At 35.0% G+C, this 27634-nt stretch overlaps 1 protein-coding gene across 1 annotated transcript; it reads right to left on the reverse strand.

Moving 5' to 3' along the window:
• Positions 1-6765: 6765 nt before the first annotated feature.
• On the reverse strand, positions 6766-7116 carry LOC113871468. The gene has a single exon (XM_027508568.1). The coding sequence runs from the start codon at positions 7114-7116 to the stop codon at positions 6766-6768; it is 351 nt and encodes a 116-aa protein (XP_027364369.1).
• Positions 7117-27634: the final 20518 nt, after the last annotated feature.

A 27634-nucleotide genomic window follows, 5' to 3' on the forward strand; every position in this document is an offset into this window, starting at 1 on the left:
CATGTGTCAGTATAGCAATTAACTAGGTGATGCACAGAATCATACATGGCATGTACATTACGTGTTGAGTTGTTGCTATTTGCTATAATGATTGTAAATATCTTGACGTGTTTTCTACTGTACTTTGGTTGAAATGGGTTTGTCTCACCCTTTTAGTGGCTATGTGTGTTGTATGTGAATATGTTTAGTAGGTGAGGACACAAATGGCCCGACCACCATACCAGTTCAGCGTCATGGTCAGATATGATCCTGAAAGAAGATGGGCGTACGATTGGGAATGACAACAGTTCACCCATACTGGCACTATTACCTTTTTGTTAGATAGAAATGGACCAGGCCCATAGGCATACCCCATCCCCATCAAGGTACCCATGAGACTCACTTTTCCATTTACTCCTAGAGTACTGTTAACTTTTGGAGGAAATGGTATTTCTGATAATCATGAGTCTAGGGAGAAAGCTTGTGAGGTCATTTTGTTGTTGTTGTCTCTGATATCGTGACCCCACTTTATTTTGTATGTAAATCAGCTATGTGCATATGTTTATATGACTGAACGACTGTATATTTTGACAGATTTTATGTATATATGTATTTGGATAACTGGTGCAGATGATGTATTTAGTTTCTATTAATGTGAACAGACGTAAACTCATACATGTGGCTTTCTTACTACTTGGATTATATTAATATTATATTTATATTGATGGCGTAATAAGTAGTAAGGGTGTCACAGGGCTCTTCATCCTGAAGCTCTTTGGAGTGATCACTCTCACTTCTGAGAGTGTTTACATGCAAGTACTTTGAATCTGGAGCTTTCTGGAGTGATCACTATCACTTCTGAGAGTGATTATGCACAGACACTTCATTCTAGAGCTTTCTGGAGTGATCACTACTGCTTCTGAAAGTGGTTGCTCTGGCCTATCTCCTTGGAATTAGCTCCCTGGAGTGATCACTTTGGCACCTGAGAGGGATTACTATCAGTTCATATTTTTCCTAAGAGCCAAAAATTCATGAAATTTTTCTAGAATTCCCTGCACAATTATTCAAATGATCAAAATTGTAAAATATATTCACAGAAATTAATGGAAATAAGACAAAAATTAAGAAAGATATTGTTTTTTTACCTAAATGAGATTTTAATGTTATTTACAATCTCTAAGTCTATTTTTCCTATAAAACTTTATAAAAAACCAAACAAAATATCTATAAAGTCTGAATTCATCACAACCGCAAACTTAAACTTTTGCTTGTCCTCAAGTAAATCAAAACTCAAGAAAATTGAATGTAAAGGGCTGGATTTATCCAAAAAAATTTCTCAAAGATTTCCATTCCAATCTTAGACTCCAATTGGCACTTCCAATTTTTCCAAAATTATGGATTCATTCAACAAACCAATCACACTCATATAAATTATTTTCATGTAAAGTCCCACTAAACCGAAACAAAAATCCAGCAAGGTTTCATGCATTCCACACAACGCAAAGAAATCATCCAGCTCATAGTATAATGTTTCACTCTTCACTCATTAATTTTTCAGGCTCAGTGTTTCTCTCAATTCATGTATTTTGCCTCACCTTACCATATGCTTGCCCATATTCTCAATCTCCTTTGCCTAGATACAATGAACCACCTATCAAAAGGGCTTTGTTAGTCACAAATGTGGTTAGATTAGGTTCAATTTTTGATCGAGGAAGGACAAAAGTTCAAGTGGATTTTTAAGAGAAGGAAATTCTTTTGAGTGAATGAGTACAACAACTAGAATGGAATGCACTAAATGATGCAGTTTATGAGGTTCAGGCATTCTTTCACCATGTTTTTCATTATTTTGCCTTATGTGGAACCTCTTTTTCTATCAAAAAGACTTGCTGTATTTTTCTTTTTCTTTTCCTTTTACTTCCATTCATTCATTTTTGTGATTCATGGGACTTTGACAATCATTCTTTTCTTCAAATTCAAGCATTTTTTTTACATGTAATATGGACATGTATAATGCTCACCACCCCAAACTTAAGATCTTGCTTGTCCTCAAGCAACTACAGTCACCATTAGTACCCCAAACTTAGTTTCTTGTAATCACTTGAGATGCAACTCAAAAGAACTCTTAAGGGAAGAAAATTATGTGTGTAGACTAAGTTGGGCAAAAGAAGGGAATGTAGAACAAGGAAAATTAGGTGCAAGGGTGTTCTAGGGTGGGTGGGTATGTGCAAAGAAGGTCTCAATCATCTAGATGAAAAATTGCGCAATGCAAATTCAATTAAGAAACAGGGCAAGTTCTAGAGGATAGATGCAAAAATGCATGTAATGTGCACACAGAAAAGAAATTTAAGGCTCAATTCTCTACAATGGTAAAACATGATAATTACTTAGCAACATGTGAGTACAGTTTACCTTACAAGAAATTATGTTCAGTATGGTAGGAATGGTAATTATTTACAAAATAGAGAATGGTTGAGTTGAATAGGAAGTGTAATCAGAATATAAAATCAGAATTAGAAAACTGAACTTCATCAAAAATAAAGAAACAATGAAATTGTTTTTGTATTTTATCTATGAACTATGCAGGAAAATAGACTAAACAATGTGAAACAGAGGCAAAGAGATCACCCCCCCTTTCAGAGTCACACTCAGAGATCAATTTCATGCTCCTCTTGATGTTACTGAGGGCATTCTCTGCACAAAGACGCATAGTGGATTCAGCACAGAGTATAATAATGGAAATTAAACTGCAAATAGTATATATGAAAGCATCAAATATTGTTCAAGTGGTTGATGCAGGAAAATAAAGGGGGAGATGGTAATAAAGATGGTAAAGTACGATAATTATAGGGAAAGTAGTAGTTACTAAATACAGGGAAATGAACTAGAAATTGCAGAAATGTAAATGACATAAGGGAAAGTAGAGCTAAATGAGATTTTCATCTGAACTGGAGAATGAAAGGCTGTCATCGTCCTCATCATCATCCTCCTCTTCCTCCTCTGAAGAACTGGAGTTGTTATCTTTCTCAGCTGCAAGTGCATGGGTGGTGGCGGTGAAAGGAGGTAAATCCTGGTTAACTGCTGCTCTGAGGAAAGGTGCAGTGAATGTACGGGTGTCATAAATTTGTTCTGATGTCATGCCTAGCTTCTTTCCTATGTTAAGTGACATAGTTTCCAGGAGGGTCAGCATGGATTTTTGGCCAACATGGATCGCATCCTGCCTCAGTGCTATTTGCTTGACTTGCTCTCTGAGATTCAACTGGGTTCTCTTCCTATATTCAGCAGGTAGGGAGAGACCTGGGTCAACAGTCTTCTTCTTAGTATTAAAAAGATCCTTCACCATGGTAGTAGCGATGGGAGGGGCTGCTTTGATTCTCTGTTGGTATTCACTCATGTCTACTCCAGCATCCTAGCAGAGCATGGTGATGATGGAAGGAAAAGCAAGGGAGTCCCTCTTGGTGCTTAAGATTCCCATGATGAAGTTACTGATAATGTCTCCCACATGGATGGGCATACTAGTGAGGATGACATATATAAGTTCAGCTCTCTTGACAGCCAATGTAGATAAATGGCGTACTGGCATGAAGGAGCTCAGAAGGAAGATGCTCTACACCTAGGCTGGTGGAAGGAGGAGTTTGGTAGTCAAAATCTTAGGCATGAGCTGCATGTCAAACTCCCAATTTTCTCCTAGTTTACAGATGGTCTGGAGTATGGGCTTGTAGTCCTTCTCTTCCAAATAGCTTAATGTGGAAAAATCAAGCTGTCCAGCTCACCTCTCCACTGCAGGTATGTTCAGAACCCTTTGAATATTGGATGGGGAAAAATTAATTTCCACACCTCGCACCATGGTGTGTCTGAGGGCCAGTTGGTCTCCATTCACTCTCATTGCATTAGCATAAAATTCTTGGGTGATCTGCTTCCACCCATTTCTAGCACAAGTGGTAAACAGCTCCCAGCTCTGTCTCTGAATTTCTTCCTGAAACTGAGTGTATGTGCCCTCCTGGATCTCAAAATTACGATCCTACACTATTTGCCTTCGCAAGATGTTGGTTTTGAAGTATTCTTCATGAGCTAAGGATCTAAACTTCGAGTCATGGGCAGGAGGGGGTCTGGATGATGAAGCTCCAGCAGTTCTGGCTCTCTTGGTTCTAGGAGTGTTCTTCCTGGGTGTATTTGCCATGTTGCTACTAGGAAATAAAGAGAAATAGTGAGTTGGTTATAGAAAGAGACAGCTACAAGCATTGAATTTGACTTTATCATATTCACAGTTTAAGTGGATGTCAGAGTGTGCATTGTGAGGTTTATGCTTCCAAAATGTTCACTATGCAAAATGACAGTAACTACTCTGGATACAGGGCAACAAATAATTGATGTAGAAAAGTTAAAGCAAATTAGTTCAAAATGGCAGACTTGACAAGAAATAGTGTGTAGAACAACTGATGCATGTGTGGTGGTAGATATGCTATACATATGCAGTAAAGAACATTGCAAAATGATGATTATGGCACACAGTAATCACTCTGGAACCTAGTCCTGACAAGTGTTATGCAGTAGATTTCAAAAATGACTAGGCTAAGCATGTGGATTAAAGTTCAAAATGACTATTCAGGCTTCAGAAAATTCAGACACAGTCAGTGAATGCATTTGGGCATGAGAGTGAACAGATAGTGTTATGCATTTGCAAAATGATGATTATGCACCTAAATTCTCAATATAAAACTCTATTAAGTGTTACTCAGCAGCAATCCAACATAGTGTGGCAATATGGAAATTGTCAGGAGTGAATGAAAATGCAGAAGAATGTGCTTATTAAAGGTTGAATTGGTGCAGCAAATAACAAAAATAATGAGTTCAACCAGATGGAATGCAGTACAAAATAACTACTCTAGCTTCAGAGATTGTACACATGGACAGGGCATATTTGTGGACATGAGAGCGACCATTCTTAATGTGCAAAGCATTAAAAATGAGGTATATTCAGTGTATGATCATGTAGATTTCTAGCAACATGAAAGAGGTGCTCAAGGGTGATTAAATGTGTATAGTAAAAGTGCAGCAATGATAAAAATTTTCACATTCAAAACAACAAAGAATCCTAAAATATCACACTGTGGTGGGGGAAAGTGCAGACAAAGTGGTTATTTGTGTTCATGGCAATTAACACTATAGGGCATATTTGCTGCCAAAACAACTAGGATAACATAAGGGGACTGTTTAATTAGCTGTAAATTTAGGAAATGCAGCATAAATTAAAAATTACAATCCTAATTGAACCTATGTTAAACACCAGCACAACAGAACATCCAAAGTGATAACTCTCTCAAATGGGAGTGGCTACTCTAAGGTTCAGCACTTCTAATTTCAGCAAAACAATCAAATTAAATGCGCCCATCATCCTTCAATCACACAAACATCCTTGTAATGACTACTGTAAGTTACCAATTCCAGTCCAAAAGTTCCCAATTCAAGACATCCAAAGTAAGTACTCTTTGCTGACAGGGTAGCTACCCTAGGGTTTAAAATGGCCAAAGTTTAGCAAGTAAATGCAATTAACTGGTTCCATTAAGTCTCAATTGCAGAAATACTTGTGAAATTACAAATTAAACCATACAATTACAGTGCAGGAGATTACGATTTCAAAATCCCTAATCTCACAGCAAGGAACCCTAGTGCAAGAAAATGAGGGTAAAGGAATACCTGAATCAGCTGTGCAACACGCAAGAAAGATGTAATTAAAATGAATCCTTGGTGCAAGAAACCAAATACGAATGAGGAGAGGGAAGGAATTTGAGAATGGAAGTGAGAAATGTTCAGAAATGGGGTGAGAGTGTGTCTAAGAGTGAGCACTATATATATATATATATGGCCAGAGTGTTTACTCTCAAAAATTAATAGTGAACACGCGCACAAGATTTTGGTGTATATGAGTTGTGCGTGTTCACTCTGCTTTTTAAGAGTGAACACTCCATAGGCACCCAAGTTCAAAATGAGTAACGAGCACTGCGCGTGTTTACTGTCAATTTTACAAGAGTAAACACTCTAGAGGCACCCAAGTTCAAAATGAGTAACAAGCACTGCGCGTGTTTACTGTTAATTTTATAAGAGTAAACACTCCAGAGGCTTCACCCTGGGCGCTGTGCTAAAGTGCTTGGGCGTGTTCACTATGACTTTTTAAGAGTAAACACGCGCATCACCTTGGGCTTACATGCAATGAAAGTAATCACTATTAAATGTGAGAGTGGTCACTACAGAGAGTGAATATGCAACATAGAATTGAAAGTGATTACTTTCGTTTAGGAAAGTGCTAACTTTTAGGATGATCTTTTTGTTTTCTTACCAAAGGGATTGCCTTAAGCCTGAAAAAGATTTACCATCCTACTGCATCCAAATTTCCTTGATTTTGTGCAGCATTTAGCCCCCACAATCACAATCTCACCTTGCAAAAATGGGAATTATGCAGAAAAAAACCATGTTAGTTGATGCAGCAAGGTACCAAGATAAGGAAGTATCAAAATAAAGAGGCTCAAATGCAAGACCAGCATTTATTGTAGAAAAATAACTAAAATTCCTAAGATCATTGTGAGTTGCCTCTCACACAACGCTTCTTTAACGTCACTAGCTTGACGTATGAAGTGAATTACTCAAGCCATAGGTTGTAGGAGAGATTTGTGCATGGTGAGTGCAGTTCAATCTCCTCAACTTCCTCCAAGGTAACTGAATTTTGCAAGAATGGCTTCAACCGGTGTCCATTCACCATAAAGCTTTTGCTAGTGGAGTCACTTATGATTTCTACTGCACCATCGAAAATATCTTTGTAATAGTGAAGGGTCCAAGCCACCTTGATTTGAGCTTTCCAGGCATGAGTTTGAGGCGAGAATTGAACAAGAGGACCTTTTGACCAACGTAGAATTCTTTGCTTGAAATCTTCTTGTCATGGTATTGTTTAGTCTTTTCCTTGTAAATTCTAGAGTTCTCATATGCCTCAAGATGTAGCTCTTCCAGCTCTTGCAGTTGTAATTTTCTTTGTTCTCCAGCTGAGTCATAATGGATGTTGCAAGTCTTTACTGCCCAGTAAACTTTATGTTCCACCTCAACTGGTAGGTGGCAGGCTTTTCCATAGACTACCCTGTATAGTGACATTCCCAAGGGTGTCTTAAACGTAGTTCTATGTGCCCACAAGGCATCATCAAGCCTGCGGTTCCAGTCTTTTATATGGGGCTGCACTACTCTCTCAAGTATTTTCTTGATTTTCCTATTAGAGAGCTCAGCCTGTCCATTTGTCTGTGGGTGGTAGGCAGTGGAAACTTTGTGCACAACTCCATATTTCTTCAACAAGACTTACATAGTCCTATTACAGAAGTGACTTCCTTGATCACTAATGATGGCTCTAGGGATTCCAAACTTACAAAACAAGTTGCTACGGACAAAATCTGCAACAACTTTAGCATCATTAGTCCTGGTGGCTGATGAGTCCACATTTTATTAGTTTTTTACTTGTCATTTTATTGTTTCTTAATAGAAAAAGTAAACTTAGGAATTGTAAATAACATAAAAACATAATTTTGGTCAAATATCATAGGTTTCTTAATTTTTGGTTAATTTACATTGATTTGCATAGATATAGTTTACAATTTTGATCATTTGAATAATTGTGCAGGAGGTTCTAGGCTTTTTTCATGGATTTTTAGCATTTGAGAAAGTTTGAAGTGAAAGTGATCACTTTGGAGTCCATAGTGAACACTACAGCAAGCTAGTTCCAGAAAGGTAGACCAGAGTGATCACTATGAACCCATAGTGACAACTCCAGAGAGGCCAAAACGTACAAGACTTACGCGTAGCTACTATGGAACCATAGTAGACACTCTGGAGCAGCCAAAGTTATCACTCTGATGCCAAAGTGACAACTCCAGAGAAGGAAAAAACACAAGACCTGCGCGTAAACACTATAGATCGAGAGTAATCACTTTGGGACGTTGCGCATTATCACTATGAAGTCAAAGTGATAACTCCAGAGAGGCACAAATCACAGATCTCGCGCATAATCACCATGGAGTGCGCGTGAACATTTTGGGACGCTGCGCGTTATCACTATGAAACCATAGTTGTCACTTTGTGCAAGAATTTCTGCACTATAAATAGGATTTGAGAAATTAGGGCACAGGGCTTTTTACACACTTTTAGCTTCTTTTGCCATTATAGGGGACACTTGGAGAGCCTAGGGTGGCCTTGGGTGATAGCCAAGGGTCCAACCTAGGGTTTGAATTCTATTTCTTCTTCACTTTTCTTTGATTTTCATCTTGATGTTATTGATTTCTCTTTATTTGCATCTTGTAATGGTGAGACCCATCCTCATGGAGGGCTAAATTTTCTTGTAATCCTTAGTGAGTTCATATGGATTCTTGAATTCCTAGGTTTTGAATGTTAATATAATTTCTTTTCTTTCATGAATTGCTTCTTCCTAATCTCTTGAATTGAATTAATGGTTGAATGAGGGGAACATTGCTTAATTAACCCTAATTCCTTTTAATGATATTCTAAACTTGAATTGCTTAATTCTAGGTTTATTTCTAAGGTTGTGTAATCTTGGGATGAGAGATTGGAGTCCATTGAATTGCTTAATTCGTATGGAAATATAAGGTTAATTTTCGCTTGTTAAATTAACCTAATTCTGGGAGGAGAGGAAGAGTATTAAATCTTGAGAGGAATAAGGATAGAGTCTACATGAATGAACTAGGGGTTACCACTTTTTATTGATTGAACTTTATAATTTTGTTTCTTGCTTTTTACATTGATCTTGAAATCACAAAACCCCTTTGTTTACTTGCTTTCTGAATACACTGCACACTACATGTTTGATATTTGGTTACTCATCCAATGATTCATGGGAAACGACCTAGGCTTGCATCCTAGACTACATAAATTTTTCTGCATATTTTGATGAAGGTTGATGATAAATCTTTTTGCAAAACGAAATGAAAATTTATCATTCATCAGTGGCCTTAGCTTCCACCCATTTTGAGACATAATCAACAGCAAGAAGTATATACAGAAAACCAAAAAAGGAAGGGAATGGTCCCATAAAATCAATACCCCAGACATCAAAGATGTTACAGTACAGGATGGGTTGCTGGGGCATCTCCTGTCTCCAGGTAATTACTTTGCCTGCTCTTTGACATCTTTCACAGGTGAAATATGCTTGCCATGAATCCTTGGGTCCTTGATGACCTCCTACAGCTGAAGCATGACAGAACTGCAGTATAGATGAGATCTCTTCATTAGGCACACATCTTCTAATTACTTGGTCACTGCAAAATTTCCATAAATAAGGGTCATCCCAAACATAGTGTTTGACATCACTCCTTATCTTATCCTTTTTAGCTTTTGGTGCACCTGCTGGAAAAACTCCTGCAGCAAGAAAATTAACAATGTCAGCATACCAAGGTGCCTGTGAAGTATACAACTCTAAGAATTGTTCATCAGGAAAGTCATCTAAAATTGGAATAGGGTTAGGAACTCCCTTTATCCTGCTCAGGTGGTCAGCTACCAAATTTTGGGTTCTGCTCCTATGCTTGATCTCCATATCAAACTCTTGAAATAGAAGCATCCATCTTATATGCCGAGGCTTAGAATCTGTCTTTTTCAGTAAATACTTCAAAGCAGAGTGATCAGTAAAAATCACAACTTTTGACCCTAGTAGATATGATCTAAACTTGTCCAATGCAAATACTATGGCCAATAGTTCTTTTTTGGTTGTGGTGTAGTTACACTGTGCAGGATCTAAGGTTCTAGAGGCATAATAGATGATGTAAGGAAACTTACCATATATATACACATAAATTCTTTCATACATGTCCTCGTTATACATGTTATAAAAAAGGTACATCAACAATCGAGTTGGGAGAGATATAAATACAATAATATTTTACTTAACTCGTTGATGAAAACCTTCATTTACGTTATTTGTGTACAACTTTTTAATATATAGGATGACTTAGAACACATGATGTAGCTTTAATTTGTTAGACATCTGTTAGTGAAGTAATGGAAAATTGTGATGTTGAGATTTGGATGGAGTGAAGGTTGTCCTCTGGGCTGAGGTGTGGACATGGGCATGGGAGCCCACATGTGTTAGTGAATTCCACAGACTCTTTTGTCAATCGTAATAGCTTTCAATTTGGGAACTCCTTGGGATGGCGAAAGATGTTGATAGTTGAGAAGACATAAAAATGGGATACATCTTAAACTTGACCAAATTTTTAAATTTATGACTCAGTATAAAAGTTTTAAAAATACTTTCAATCTGATATTTTTGTTGATGTATGTAAGAGTAGAAATAGACATGAAGGAGAGAAAGAAGATGATAGAAAAGTGAACAACAGATTCATTTACTGAATGAATATACAAATGGATGATAGAAAAGTATTTATACATGTTGATATAAGACCAAAAATAGTGAACAACTAATATCAGAAAGCTAACAGATTCTAACCACAATAAAACCATATAACTAACTACTTTTTAAAAATAGTCTTAACACCTCCCTCAAATTCATATTTTCTGAACAGAAAACCATGAATTTGTCTTTAAACTTGATAAACTGATCACTGCTTATCGCTTTGGTTAGAGGATCAGCTACTTGTTAATCAACTGGTAAATGAATAACCTTCAGTGTACCTTGAAGAATCTTGTCTCTTACAAAGTATAAATCTAACTTAAAGTATTTTGTTCTATAATGCATGATTGAATTTGCAACTAGTAAAACTACTCCTAGATTGTCACAGTAGATCTTAAGAACAATAGGCTTGATAGCTAACTCAGACAAAAGAGATTTTATCCAAGTAATCTCAACTATAGCAATTGTCAGACCACGATATTCAGCTTCAGTGCTACTTCTAGACACTATTTTTTGCTTTCTTCAGCTCTAAGATACCAAGTTTAGTCTCAAGTAAACACAATACCCTGTAGTAGATTTTCGATCATCCGGGTCAGACTCCCAATCAAAATCATAGAAGGCTAGAAGACTGAGATTATTTAACTTTTGGACTAGCAATCCATGATGCAAGATACCTTGTAGATACCTTAAAATTCTCTTTACTGCTTTCTAATGGTGGTCCTCAGGATTATGCATATACTGACAGACTTTGTTGATGGAATAAGATAGCTCTAGCCTGGTTATGGAAATGTACTATAATCCTCCTACTATTGATCTATAGAAGGTTGGATATGGTACAGATGAAGATCCAGTAGTTGAAAATTTCAATCTAAGGACTATAGGTGTTGGTTGAGGTTTAGATTCATGCATTTTGGCTTTATGAAGTAATCCTCTATTGTATTTGGTTTGAGACAACATAATTGAATCTTTGGTGGGGTTGGAAACCTCAATTCTTAAAAAATTGTTGAAGGGTCCTAAATCTTTAAGTAAGAGAATTGAGTTGAGAGATGAGGATGCTTATCTCATGTATTGAGCTGTCTATGATAATGATATCATGCACATAGATTAACATAAGAATAGTGGATGTAGCTATTTTTTGAATGAAGAGAGATGTATCACTTTTAGCAGACTTAAACCCCAATCTAACAAGCTAGGAACTCAGAGTTTGATACCAGGACCTAGGAGCTTATTTAAGGCCATAGATTGTCTTCTTTAATTTGTAGACTTTGCCTTTATAGTTAGAAGAAAAACCTGGTGGCAGATTTATATATACAGTCTCATTAAGGTTTCCATGGAGAAAAGCATTATTGATATCCACTTGGTGGGTATGCCAATTATTTGCCAAAGCGAAGGTAAGGACAACTCTAATTGTAGCTGGTTTTATGACAAGGCTAAATGTGTCTTTAAAGTCTAGGCCTTCTCTTTGATGGTACCCTTTGGCAACAAGTCTGATTGTCACAAAATTAGAGAACACTAATTAGCAAGTGTACTAGGTAGTTGTAGCAAGTAATAAAATTTAGAATTCATTTGAGTCCTAAGTATTGTCCTTAGGGATTAGTTCTATCAATTACCACTTCACAAATCAAGAACTAGTTGAGCTAAACGAAATTTGGAGTGATTTGAATCATTTAAGAACTGAAGTAAAAGGTGTAATGAAATGTAAATGTTGAGTAAAATAGAACTACAAATTTTAGTAATGAAATGATATGTGAATAAAGTTAGAACTGATTTCACCTCTTTATCAATTGCAAAACTGAAGTAGATCTGAACTCTAAGTTCCTTCATTGATTGATGATCAATTTCACTAAATTAATCAAAGTTCAATTCCTTGACTCATTGATCCTAATATTTAATTAATCACAAGATCACGAATTCTTATCCCTAAGATATCCATAACCTTGACATTCAATTCAGATATGAGAAATTAACTCAACTTCCATTGATGAAAATCCCTCAAGGTTCAATTCAATTAAATAGCTAATTCAAGAATTTGCATTAAGGATAGAATTAAACATTAAATACAGTCAAAGTCTTAAAATCCATATCCACGATCAATTTACAATATCAAAATCGGATCTATCAATGCATAACAAAAAGAAATCGGAACATGTTTCTAAAAGAAAAAGAGAAAGAAAGAGTGGAAAAAGAGGACCTGCAAAATTTCTTCATAAATCTAATCCCCAGCCTGATTCCTCAAGATCTAGAACTTGGAAGTCGTCTCCAATCTTCCTCTCTAATTCTCCTAAGGTGTGGAAATGAAAAAATGAGAAAAGATGCCCAGTTTTTGAGCTAATATCATATTTATAGATTTCCTGCCTTTCTAGCGTGAATACTTTTATAACATAAAGTAACCACGCAAAAGGCTTTCTGGTAGTCTTCACAGCTGAAATAACCACTTTTGTTGATAATAGTAGTAACGCAGAGATGAATTGCCTCGAATATCATGCTCATATTCACTTTTATTCATAATAGGAGCCACACCCAGCTTGTTTTGCTGAGATTCTCTTTGGAACGATCACTTTTATTGACAAAATTAGCAATGCACAACTTATTTTGCCCTTTAATCATGTGCGTAATCACTTTTTCAGCAATAGTGATCACGCGTAACTTATTCCTTCTACCCAGGCTTACGTGTGTTCACTTTTCTCAGAAATAGTGATCACGCATAACTTATTCTTTTTACCCTGGTTCTGAAACAATCACTATTATTTGTAATAGTGATAACGCAGAAAGCCTTTCTTATGGGCGTGACTACTATTTTTGAAAAAAGTGTCAACGCGCATGTTAGGCTTTGAATTTAAGCTTTGGAGTGATCACTTTCCTTGCAAAAGGTGGTAATGCCTAGCACTTAGCTTTGTTATTCTTTGCTCTTGTGAGCTCAAATCTTTCACTTTTTTCTATTTTCTCTTCTTATATCTTTATCCTCAAGACTCTTAACTTAGAATTTCCTGCAAAACTAACAAAATTACATTAAAATTCTATTAAATTCACATAATTTGAATTACTAAAGATAACAATTTACTTTATTGAATATTTATATATTTTTGTGCAGTTTTCATTTTCTAAATTATATTTTCAACTAAAAATAACTTAAAAAACTACTTAAAAACCTAATAAAATCTGTATTTATCACTTACCTTATACTTTTGAAAACTGTCATCGACATTGTATTTACTCCTGAATACCCATCGACATTGTATTAATTAATGAACTGTTTAACGTATATAACAAATTTTCAATCGCCATTTATATTCAAACTGGGGAGAGAATATTGAAACTTCGTCCAATTTGTGGAACTTGAAGTCACAGTTATTTGGAAGCAACAGACGAAGCTAACTCGCAGCTTCGCCAATCAAATGTGAAAGAGAAGTTGTTGCTCTTTCGCATCCTGCTTGCTTAATTTGTCAAACATACTAAGCTGTATTATTTTATAAGTAAGGAATTATAAAAAGTTGTTTTTAATAGATTACACTTATAACAATTGTTATTGTCAAATATGTATTAAATTACTTTCTATAATTTTTTAAACGAGTAATAAATTTTTTAAATGATTAATATTTATATACATATTTTTAAATAATTTTACTCAACATAAGTTTAAATAAAAAATTTGATTAAGGATTTGTTTGGGAAGGAGAATTTTAAAAGAGAAAGTAAATTTTATATTTTAAATAAATATATTAACATAAATTTAATATATTAATTAAGTATTTATCTTCATAAATAGTATATAATTATTTTAATTTAAAATTAAAAACATGTCCTTCCCTCCTTATTTTCTAAAACTCTCCTTTAAGACACACTTTAAAAGTTAATATTGTTATTTTTAGGTCATATAAATCAATGAAATCCCTTTTAACATGATGTATTTCAATTTATAGTCAAAGTAAATGAAATTTGAAATTTGTTGGGTGCGTTACATCAAAGATGTATAATAACTACTTAATTTTGGGAAAAAAGAAAAGGATTTCATTACATATTGGGGTGTTAAAGGATTTCATTATTTAAATGTATGCAAGTTTCAGAGAAATGTCTTTGTAATAAATACAACATTAATCACAAGAGACATAAGGTAAATTCACAGGTCAAACAATATTTTCTAATCTTGACAAATTGTGTTCTTTTTCACACCTAACATGAGAACAAGTTGTGGTCATACGAAGGGTGTCTCATACTAGTATAAAAGGGAGTATATCATGCTGTTGGTGACGTACTTCATCACAATTAAAAAAAAAATGTCCCATTTACTCATCATGCTCAGTTTGATCCTTGCAGTTATCATGCAATTCACCACGTAATAATCAACCAAGCCTCCAGAACAAGATGAACCCAACACCAAATCATTATTCGACAAATTAGACGAACATATGATACCATCACCACCAATCAAACCATCAATCGGTGACCCACATAAACCACCAATATTTCCACCGAGCCCTTATAGGCGACCACCTCCTCTCAAGTTTTGAGTCTGAATTTGATTTAAAGAATGCACTTCTCTGCACAAGAAGATGCCTTAAAAGTTATGCTCATAATTGTAATTTCCTTTCTACTTTATAGTCAGTCCAACATGGCCTTCTTTCTAAAAATATACTTTCATTTTTCACTCGTTATTGGGTAGCATATTTTAATTGGACTCAAATCATTGAACATGCAGTTTGTTGGATTATTCATTCACCGTTCAAGAATAAATGTTGACCCAATTCATCTTATTTATTATTTTTTATTTATAAAATTAGGCATATTATTTAAAATTATGTATGGTTAAATTAAATGATTAATATATTCTTTACCAAAAAAATTATTAATATATAAATAGATTCGTTAAATGTCACCTGTAATTGTAAATATTGGTAGCTAAATGAATCCATGTACGGAAGTTTTTTTTTTCATGTTTATAAATATATATCTTCATTTTAAATTAATAATATATGCATTGAATCGCAATACTCTAATCACTCTATTAAGTAGAACTGCTAACACGAGATAAGACTATGCATCTTATGATTTCTAAATTCAAGTTATAAATTTAATTAATTTTGAAATTTCTTTCAGAAAATTTGATCATTTTAAAATTTGAATTCATAATAAAATGAAATCTGGTTCAAAAATAAATTTTTTCTTAAATGAAATAAAAATTTATTTTAAAAGTGACAGAAATATTTATTAAAAATATATCAAAATTCTAAAATTAATAAACAAAAACATTCATATATTTATACAAAAAGTCATAATATCACTCTATCAATCCTACAAAGATGATTTACAAGGTTCAGAATGAGAGAGAGAGAGAGAAGAGGCCATGAATGAGGTGGAAGAAGAAAGAGAGTTGGTCTAGGAGGCATGAGGTGTCATGTTCGGCCACCACATTAGCCTTTCCTGGATGGTATTGGAGCTGAAAATCATAATCCTTAAGAAATTCCACTCAACGCCTCTGCCTCATATTTAACTCTCGCTGATCAACCAAATACTTTAAACTCTTGTGATCACTATACACATCAAACTGAGCTCCATAAAGATAGTGCTACCATACCTTCAGAGCAAAGACTACAACAGCTAACTCAAGGTCATAGATTGGGTAATTTCGCTCATAAGTTCGCAATTGGCGAGATGCATAAGCTACCACTCTCTTATCTTGCATTAACACACATCCCAATCCCAGATGGGAAGCATCACAGTACACCTCAAATACTCGACTAGTATCAAGGAGAATCAACACCGACGAGGAGGTTAGTCTCTGCTTCAACTCATTAAAGCTTTGTTCACATTCCTCGGTCCATATAAAGGGTTGATTATGACGAGTTAACAGTGTCAATGGTGCAGCTATCTTCGCAAATCCCTCTATAAACCTCTGGTAGTAACCTGCTAGACCCACAAAACTACGAATCTCTGTGGCTGTCTTCAGCTTTTCCTACTGCAACACCGCTTCAACTTTAGAAGGATCAACTGTAATTCCCTTAACTGAAATAACATGACCAAGGAACATCACTTCCTCTAGCCAAAACTCACACTTAGACAATTTAACATACAACTGTTTTTCCCTTAAAACACTAAGTACAGTCCTCAAATGCTCTACATGTTCCTCTAACGAACTATAATAAATCAAAATATTGTCAATAAAGACTACCACAAACTGATCCAGAAAAGATCTAAAGATCCGATTCATGTAGTCCATAAACACAACTGGAGCATTTGTGACTCCAAAGGGCATCACTATCTACTCATAATGGCCATATCTAGTGCGAAAAGCAGTCTTAGGAATATCTTCATCCTTCACTTGGATCTGATGGTACCCTAACTTCAAATCAATCTTAGAGAATACCTTAGCACCTTTCAGCTGGTCCATCAAATCATCGATCCGCGGCAATGGGTACTTATTCTTAATTGTCAACTTATTCAACTTGCGATAATCAACAAATAATCTAGAACTTTCGTCCTTCTTTTTCACCAAGAGAACTGGTGCTCCGCAAGGCGATACACTCGGCCTAATCATCTGTTTCTGCTTAGATCCTCAATCTGCTCCTTAAGCTCCACCAACTCTTTTGGCGCCATTCTATAAGGTGCTACAGACACTGGCTCAGCTCCAAGAATCAAATCTATAGCAAACTCCACCTCTCTACATAGGGGTATTCCAGGAATATCCTTTAGGCAGATGATGAATTCATATTTTTACTGATATTTTAGCATAATTCTAACACAATTAATAAGAAAAATATATGAAGAAAGCAGAAAAACTCAGAAAAAAGAGAAGGAATTGAAGTTTGTTTACATATGTAGTTATCTTAGCAATTGTAGAAATTTTGCTTAGAAATTAAGTTTTTAATCTTGTTTTTGAAGGAATAAATTGAGCAAGGATCATGCAAATGGAGGCTTGATGACAAGGAAGAAGAAAGAAGCAAGTCTGGACTCCAAAAACATAAGACCAAGAAAGTGCAGACTGGGCGTGATCACTATTGTCAGTAAAAGTGATCACTCTAGAGTTCAAAGAAGAAGAAAGCCTGGGCGTTACCACTATTATCAGCAAAAGTGAACGTTCCAGAGAGCTTTCAACCTGGCGAGTTGCGCGTAATCACTTTTATTCATAAGAGTGATCACGCGCAACCACTTGAGCTCTGCGTAGTCACTTTTATCAGCAAGAGTGATAGTTCCAGAGAGCCTTCAATATCAGGAAAGTTGCGCGTGGTTACTTTTTCTCATAAAAGTGTTAACGCGCAACCATAAACCTTCTGCGTGGCTACTATTTCTCATAAAAGTGATAACGCGCAAATCTGGGAAATTCTACAAATAATAGAAACGTGCAGATTTTTCGGAGTTCAGTTTTATTTTTCCATTTTCCTGTTAGATCTCGTCGAGAGAGATTGAGAGAGAAGATTGGGGTCAAGTCTTGAAGCTTCCACAAAGAGGAATCGGATTGGAGCTTCCGACCATGACTTCTTGGAGTTTTTCTTCTTCTTCTTTTTCTTTCTCTTCTCCCATGTCTGAGTAGTTTTCTTGTAGTTAGGGGTTTATGGAACTCAAATTAATGTATTAATTTGACTCTTGCTTCTGAATTTTGAGTTCTTGGATTAATTGAATTGTGAATTCTATTTTTTCTTGCAATCTATGAATGGAAATTCGTTTGATTCATCTTAGAGAAACAATTACCAATGGAAGTTGGATTTGCTTCTCCGATCTGAGTTAGCAATCAGAATTTGGGGATTTCTTAGGGATAAGGAGACCTAATTCTGCAATCTTAAGGTTCTAAGTCTTAATGCAACTTGAAATTGAACTTCACCTAAGGGATTAGGGTGGTTTAGCTGCTTGTTAGGGTCAATAAGTTAAGGAATTAACCTTTGGCTATTGCTATGCGAAACTGATTGTCAATTAACTAAGTTCTTGAATGTTCAGAGGCATAATTGAATTAATACTGATATTCTTGTGAAGTAAATTCCTAACTATCCTTCATTCCTATCTCATTTCATTACACACTCTGTTTTTCTGCAAGTTCTTTACTTTAATTGCTTTGGTTTACTGCTGTTATATGTTACAAATCTCATTGCAAAATTCATATGGCTCAAATGGTTATAATTCTGTGAAGTGGTACTTGAAACCTAAATTCTCTGTGGAGACGATATTCTGATCTTAAATTTACTCATCACTTGCTGCAATCCTAGTGCACTTGCTAGTGTTAGATTGCGAACAACAGCAGATCTTAGGGAATTCCCGTACTACTGGTATTGACTGAAGGCTTTGCTTAATTTCTGCATTCATAACACCCAACAAGACAAAACAAGATACTTCCTCACCCAAGGATGTTTCTACTTGGCGAGTAGAAATCAATTCAACATAGCCTTGTTACTCTGGAAAGATTAAACATCTCAGACCACAATCAATTAGCACATGATTGACAGTTAACTAATCCATACTCAGGATTACATCTAACCCTGACATCGGGATACAAATAAGATTTACTTTGTAGCTTTGTCCCTCAATTACTATGCGACACCTCACACAAACTGTCGACGTCTTGATCAAACTCAGAGTAGGTATCGATACTACCAATTCACATCATAGATTGCTCACCGGTAACCTTAAGTTTCTCACACAAATGCCCGCAATAAAAGACTGCATGGCTCCAGAATCAAACAATATAGAAAGAGAAGTACCTACCATTACCACTATCCCCTGAATGAGATCCGTCGCCTGAGCTGCCTCTGATGCAGAAGTAGTGAATACACATCCCTCTGCTCTAGATATGGTTGTCATCGGAGCTCTAGGCAATTTAGGCCTCACAGAGTACAAGGCACTAGCAGAAGACGAAACTGTCCCATTAGGTGTAGGACAGTCCCTAGCCCTGGCTGCTGGCACGAGAAGTAAACTCTAACATAAGCCTATAGACACTGGCTCAAGTAGTGTGGCCCACCATACCTGAAATATCTGACAGTCTACAACATTGAGGCTTTAGGAGTGGAAAAAGTTACTCCCTTAGGCTAAAATGTAGAAGTAGCAGTCCCTACTGGCACCGGGGCTGATGTTGCTGATCCCCTTGACTGAGATGGTCGAGACTGTTGTCCGCGTAGCGACTGACTGTGGGGCCCTTCTTTGCACCCTTACCTTCATTACCATAGCTGCTAGCGGCTCTACTAGATGGAGCCTTCCCAACTCCACCAACATCCTCTGCATTAAGACTTTCTAAAATGGTGGCTTGATCTACCAAGTCATCAAATTCTGTGATCCTGAGTGGGATCAAAATCCTCTTTATGTCAATTCTCAACCCATCTGAAAACCTCTGACATCTTCATTCCTCCAAGGTCGGGTGAGAATAAAATCTGTAGAGTCACTCAAACTGTATTGCATACTCATAAACTGATGAGTTTCCCTGCACCAAGTTTAGAAACTCCCACACTTTGGCAACACGAACATGAGAAGGGAAAAACTTCCCCAGAAAACTACTTCTAAACACAGCCCAAGTGATGACTTCACCTCGGACCTCTAGCATAGCACGAGTTCTATGCCACCACATCTCTGCACCCCCTGTCAGCATATACGCAGCATATAACACCTTCCTCTCCTTGGCCAACCCATGGTTAGGAAGATCTTCTCAATCTCCCTGATCCAGAGTTCAGCAGCATCTGGTCTATCCACCCTCGTGAATTGAGGAGGATTGTTCTTCCTAAACTCTGACAACCCTTAGTATTCAGGAGGAGGTACAACTGAGGCAGTAGCTGCTGTTGCATGTACTGCAGCAGCGACTTGATTTGCAGCTTGCTGCTGCTGATTCATATCTAGACTCTGCCTCACAGTGGCTGCCATGGCCTCCATGGCATGAGCCATTTGGTTCACGTCAGCAGGGGAGGAGGGTTTGCAGCATATCTTCTTGGTCTAGCCATCTTAATATACAGTCTAGCTTAGATTACTAACGTTTAGCATATTCAGCATATAGTGATATATTCATATTTAATATATCATAACAATTTAATCAATTTAGCACTGAGCATAACATCATATCAGCATTCACACAGCATAGCAAACACACTTATCTCAGCAATCATTTATAACTTAACTTAACAGCCTATTATTCACACAGTACGACTCGCTTATAGCTCACTCAAGTATGATATACCAAGTTTCCTACATCTGTCGTGTCTGAGAACCGAGGTGATCAAGCTCGTTCCCTCACAACTTGATGAATAGAAATTATGATATATGATTCACAGCTAACACTCACATGCCTAATATGCACAGTTGACACCTAACAACCTCACCCCGTAGGTTTACCTAGACCATGCTCTGATATAAGGGGGTCACTACGCCAGAACAAATATTTGAGAATGATTCCATTTTAAATTAGAAAGCGTTTATAACTGTTCTAAAATCTTGTGCTATCTGATATGTTATATTTAAGAGAGCGGCTAAACAACCGCTCTCAAAAGTTAAGATTGGACCACTCTCCAAAATATAGGTGTAAGATTAGAGAGCGATTTCACGTGGAACCGCTCTCAAAAGTATAAATGTAGACCGCAAATCTAAAATTTGAAATTGATTTCTTTTTGAGTTTTCTGTTGCAAAGTAAAATTAATTTATTATTACATTTAAATCAAAATTTGGAATTGATTTCTTTGTGAGGTTTCTCCATTTTTTTCACAAATCAAAATTGAATCTTGAGCTTATACATTTGGTGTTAACCAAACAGTCCATATCTGCATGAACCAAATAGAAAAAAAAAAAAGAAAATAAATTAGTAGGATGATTTTTAATGTTAATAGAGAGAAAAAAATAAGAAAAGAGAGAATAGATGATTCACCGTTAACAAAGACAAGAAGAAAAAAAGAGAATGAAGAAGTACCTACAGATATGAAAAAAATAATAATTTATTAGCGTAGAAAATATGAAGAGAGCAACAGAGAATGAAGAGGTACCTACAGATATGAAAAAAAAAATTGTTAGCGCATAGAAGATGAAGAGAGCAGGCTAACAAAGAATGAAGAGGTACCTACGATGTGGAAAAAAAAACCAATTTGTTAGTGAGAGAAGACGAAGAGGTACCTACGGTTTCGTCAGATTTGTAGAGGTTAAAGACAAGAAGGAACTAGAGCAATGCCTTGATGCTATCTTCTTAGAGAACATGAAGATACAAGTCAATTTGTCCAGATATTCCACGGATAAGGTAGGAACAGACACAGTGGAAGAAGCTAGAAAGAGAACTTGGTCAAGGAGCTGTGGCGAACAATCATAACAAGGTGGTGATGAATGTTCTAATCCAACCGAGTACAAAACATGGCCGGAGTTTCGCGAAGGTGGTTCAAACTAAACCTAGCCATAAGGTTGTATATGAACTGCCAAAGTTAACAATAGAGAGGCTACAAATGTAACACCCTCTTCTCATTTTTCTATAATTATGTGTTATTTAATATTAAGTAGTAGTACAATGCAATTAGATGTAAGTTGGAGGATTTTTAAAGGAGTTTTGGTACATGAGATCTCGCTCAGGCGAGGTAAATCTCGCCCAGGCAAGATTGAGCGTGCAGAACTATCTTGCTACAGGGCTCTTTCACTCATGCGAGATGATTCTCGCTCAAGCAAGATAAGATAAATGTTGCTCAACTGTTACTTCGCCCAGGTGAGATGTAATCTCACTCAAGCGAGCTGAGTTTTCGCCCAGGCGAAATAGGTCGCCCAAGTGAGGACTCACAGGAGCAATATCATACTCTCTGGACACAATCTCGCTTAGGCAAGATGGAGCTCGCTCAAGTAAGCGTATTAGAAAAAAGGGCAAAACCACTGTCTGCATATCTCGCTCAGGCGAGATGCCTGTCGCTCAAGCGAGCTGTTCCTCACTCAAGCAAGAACGCGCAGGGCTGAGAGGTATTTAAAAAATTTTCCGCATGAGAAATTCATTCTATTTTAAACTCACGTACTTCTCTAGAGTTTTCTCTGATATCTCTCTTTCTTTTACCTAGATAAAAGCCTCAGAAACTTCGATCTATCTCTGAATCCAAGATTGGATATTGAATTTAAACGATTTCAAGTAAGTTTCTTCGGATTAAACTTGATTTTCTCTGATCGTTTTTCATATTTTTGTTCTTATGGATATCTCTTGATACTCAGGAGAACTTCCATTCGTAAATCTTATTCCTTTTCACCATCTCTCCATAAACTCATCTTCGAGGTAAAGAGAACTCTATTTTATCTTTCTATTATAGTATTTATTTTGTACTCATAGAGCACTATTATGTGAATATGGTACGAGAATAGACGATTGAGACATCTGTTGTGTGGAGTATGAATGAAAATATATTTGTTTGATTGTTTAGACTGATTACTTGTCTGGGACAAATGGTTGATATATGGTTGACATAAGAACGAAAGGTGACTAACCTTACAAATACAACAACATACAGAGAATGGTTTACGCTCTGGGTAGAAGGAATGGTATGGTATTCTCTTCTTTTCTCTATCCCTCTTCTCCTCTGTTCAGATTTTTTTGTAGAGAAACCCGTTGCCTATCTAATTTTTGAAAACTTCTTCTCCTCTCCAAAATTTTTTTTGCTTTTTTTTTTTAGCAAAAAGACCCCTTTTCTGGACTTCTTACTTGAGCTTTTATATTGGTCATTTTTAGGGTTTCACATAAAGACAAATTTATGAACCTTTCCTTTCTCATGTATGGATTCGATTTTGATATCAAAGTACAAGCCTGCACGCAGGGCTTCCATTTCCATGAACCGGTCTCTCTCTTTTTTCAAAATTTTTTATTTTTCTGTAAAATTATTTTATTATTTTTATAAATTAAAAAAGTTTGGAGGCCATTCCAGAGATGAAAAAATTGGTATTCACAAGAAGGTATAAGAGGGAAATTTTTTTTAACTATGACTATTTTTATACATTCCATTCATTTAGCCTGTGAGAGAGAGGAGGTTGTCTAAGTAACTAGCAACATAAGTATCCTATGGAACACTTAACATCACACACTAACAAATTTGTTAGAGATTGATTAGGAAGAGGAGTTTTAGAAGGAATAAGAAGGATGAACAAAACTTATATTTTAAATAAATATAAATCAATATATTAATATAAACTTACTATTTTAATAATGTATTTATCAAATGATATATAATTTTTTAATTTAAAATTAAAAAAAAATATCTTTTAGGAGATTTTTAACCTCAATGATGATTTTTTAGTCACATAAATAAATGGCACTTAATGTGTCATGTGAGCATATTTATCAGTTTCAACCAATTAATATTAATATTAGGACCAAAATAATTAATAAAGTAAACTTTTAGAAATATTTTATCAATTTCTTTCTTTTAAGAACTAAAATATTGATCCATGATATTTTAAAATTCTTACAATTTATGTATTTTGTTAATAAGAAAAAATAAATTTAAAATACTATAAAACTTTAATTAAATAATTTTTATATTAAATTGAAAGAATTTCAAATAACCTGTTTATAGAGAGAATTTAATATTCTCCATATTATGCTTAACTTTTTATAGTATTAATAACTTCTCCCTTATTTACTCTCACTTTAGCTTCTCTTATTATTACTTTCATATTTCTTAAAATCTTAAAATCTCTCATCAACTTCAAGAATCAAAATTAAAAATTTACTCCACAAGAAAATTGAAATACAAATTAACAATTGAATTCTAGATTTGCGGGGAAATTTCTTCGTGAACCTTTCAACATTTATTATAACAAACTGAAATGACTTCACCTATTAATAGCTTTTCCTTTCTCACCTTGTCAAGTTTTTCCAGTCTTCACGTCCTCAACGTTGAAAAGTATTGCATGCAAATTTAATAGAAAATTCTTGACAAATTATGCTACATTAATTTTAAACAACTGTTTCTAACGTTGACAGAATGTTGTTCTTTTTCACACCAAAATTTGAAAAAGTTAAACAACTGATTTTGTTTCTTGTAGTTGTCATGTTTACCCATGCAATGCCAACTGGGGAATTCGATTAACCCAAAACCAAACTGCAGGAACAATTAAAGAAGCAGTACTATGGACCACCGTTCATCCGTGACCCACAAAGACCACCACTACTTCCAACGACTCCTTATCCGCGGCCACCTCATGATACGTCCAATTTCAAGAATGCACAAGTCCACACTGTACAATAAGACACCTTAAAGTTACTCTCACGATTCCAATTCTCCTAGTACTTTCTCCCACAAGATGTGACATCCTTTCTAAAATTCTACTTCTTGTTTTTTAATCATATATTACATAGGTTTATCCTGTTTTTCAACAAAATAATTAAATAAATATAATAAGAAGTGTTGCTTCATCACATTCCACTTTAGATAGCATATTTTAATTAGTCTTACGTTTTAATTCATCACATTTACACTTTACACATCTCATCCCTTCAAGCTTTTCACGCATTTTTTCTTATTTCCAAATTATGACTTTCAACCTACAACTTTAAACTGGATTAATATTAAATTACAGTAAATAGAATCTACAACTTTCAACAATCAATAACATAGAACTGTTGATCTCTTTTCATCAGGTCTAATGAACGTAGAATTTTGACAATGCCAAGATCAAGATAGTCAAAATCGATATCCTTCCTAAGATCAAAAGAAAGAAAAAAATACATAAATCATAGGATTTACAACATAAAATGTAAGATCTTACTTAAAATATAAAATTATATTTGAATAAATATATACTTATAAAATATCATAAATAACTAAAGTAACTTTAATAAATTCATAAATAATATTTAATAAAATTTAATTAAAAATATACATAATAACCCATAAAAATTATAACTCAATAAAAAAAATGCAATTTTATTAATTTATTTAAATAATATGTTTTTATATAAAAAAGAGAAAAGTATTTTCTATAATACCTATGTCTAAGCTATTCATATAGCTCGACTCACACATTGCAAAATGTAGATAAATGCTAATAAAAGAAAAAAATTAGAAAACAAGCAATTAGAAAAAATAAAAAAAACAAAAATAATAAATAAAATGGAGTCAAATACAAGTGAAACAAGAGAGAGGGGCTCTGTTCAGGAATAAATGTACTTGTTAAAAATGAATAAATGATTTGTAAATTAAGAATTTACCATATTTCTAGTTATGGATTTAGTTACTCATCATAAATGCTCAAAATAGTTGCAAACAAATTCATAAATATGAAACATGGAAGCAAGTGTTATTGATCTTCAAACATATTCTTGATCACTTGATTAGACTTCGAAGAAGCTTTCTTTGCCTCCACCAGTGATCTCTACTCTCAATAACTCCAAGTGCCATCAAAGATGCAACAAATTCAAGATACCTAAGTCGTTGCCCTCAAGGTTCTTTAATAGGATTTTGGGTCTATCAAAGATCATGGTTGTTGCTTCTAAGAAATATGCTTTATCTCCAACACAGATATGATGTATTATACGAGATAGAGTTTGTCAATTTTCAAAATTCAAATTCTCTCTTCGTGGGACACTAATAAAATCTCCAAGTTGGAAGCAATAGAAGAGAAACACGACCGTGCACACTACTATGCACAATCATGCATAAGTTTGATGCATGGGTGTGCTTGTTCTATTTTTCATCAATTTATGTCCAAAACACCTCAATAATTTATCATAGCTCTTAGTATGCTAAACTATAAAAATCAATAGAATAATCAATTCAAAACTCATTCAAATAAGGAACAAGTACATGAAAATAGGCTGCAAAACCATGCTAAAATACAGACTGGCACATATTGGAACATCCAACACCTATTTGCAAGATGAACTCACAAGCACAATGACCAACATCTAGGAGCAACTCAAACTTGCAGGTACAACAACATTCATCAATGAAGAAATAGATGCAGAGAAGAGAACCTAAGTCCCACACACATGCAGAGGAAGCAACATAAATAAACTAACCAACTATTCAATAACCCCTAAGTCATGGTCACATCCAAAAATGATGCAGAAAGAGGTGATTTAAAAGAGAAAAGGGTAGATAATGAAGAAAATGGACTCATACAATGTCGATGATGAAGAAAAACACATGTAGAGAGGTGATATTGAAGAAAAAGTATGAGAAAAAACCACAAAAACATGGGTTATAAAGTCAGATCAAAATAAAATAGGTCAGTTAAATGGATTCAATTGGGCTTTTTTTGAAATAATGGGTCCAAAATCAACTCGCCTAAGATCACACGATTTCACGAAGAAGACCATGCGATCCTAGGGATCCTAGTGATCCCACTAGAACAAGCCACAACTTGGGATTGGGATCGCTTCACCAGTAGCCAATCGTAAAATTGTACAATCTTTCATGCTAAATCGCAATTTTAACTACCATGGCCGAGATACTGAGTGCAAGTATTTGAGTGTGAAAAGCATAACCCTTAAACTATGAAATGAAATACTATTTATAGATACCACCCATAGCTACATCTTAAAACATTTTAGTTTAACATACAATAGCCTAAAGTACGTTTTTATAATTGTCATCACATTATATCCATGATTGTTGTCATGTGTCTCCCATTGTAACTGCTCTTGACAATTCAAATCTTTGAAACAAATCTAAAGTCTTTGTACTTGAGACATTTCACAAAAAATAAATTGATCCAGTTTTTCTAATAAAATGATTTTTGACCAATGTTTTGACTTCATTTGTTAACAATGGCCATGATTCCTAAACACCTTGAAAACATCCTTCTTCAACCAAAAAATTATGTTTCTTAAGCTACCAATTTCTGTTGGGATTCAATCAATCAACCTAATCACATGCTTTTTATTTCATACTCAAGATCATGATGAAAACTAAATGCGGAAGCGTACCTGAATTTGCCATTGGGAACAAACAAGGTGATGAGATTCAAGATTGGTTTGATAATCTTCCAAATGTAGAGAGCCTTAGGTTCCTCTTGGATTTCTCTCCTGATGGGGATGAAGAGAAAAAAGTTGTGTGTTTTCACGTGTGTTACTTGGACCATAACCCCTTATTTTGGTAACTTCCATCAGTTACTCCAAATTTGATAATTATAATTTATCCTCTCATTAAATTATAATATCACTAATGGTATCTACACAATTATCCTTTCATGACATATATGCCTTTAGTCATAAATTTTATATTAATTAGACCACTTTAATATTTTTGCTAATAAAATAATTGCCCTAACACATTTAATGATATAATATATATGTGTGACCCAAAAAATTGCTAACAATCTCTCACTGGTCACAAATATATATATATATATATATAT

Source organism: Abrus precatorius, unplaced genomic scaffold (assembly GCF_003935025.1).
Source record: "Abrus precatorius isolate BTA unplaced genomic scaffold, Abrus_2018 Scaffold7, whole genome shotgun sequence".
Classification (NCBI taxonomy): domain Eukaryota; kingdom Viridiplantae; phylum Streptophyta; class Magnoliopsida; order Fabales; family Fabaceae; genus Abrus; species Abrus precatorius.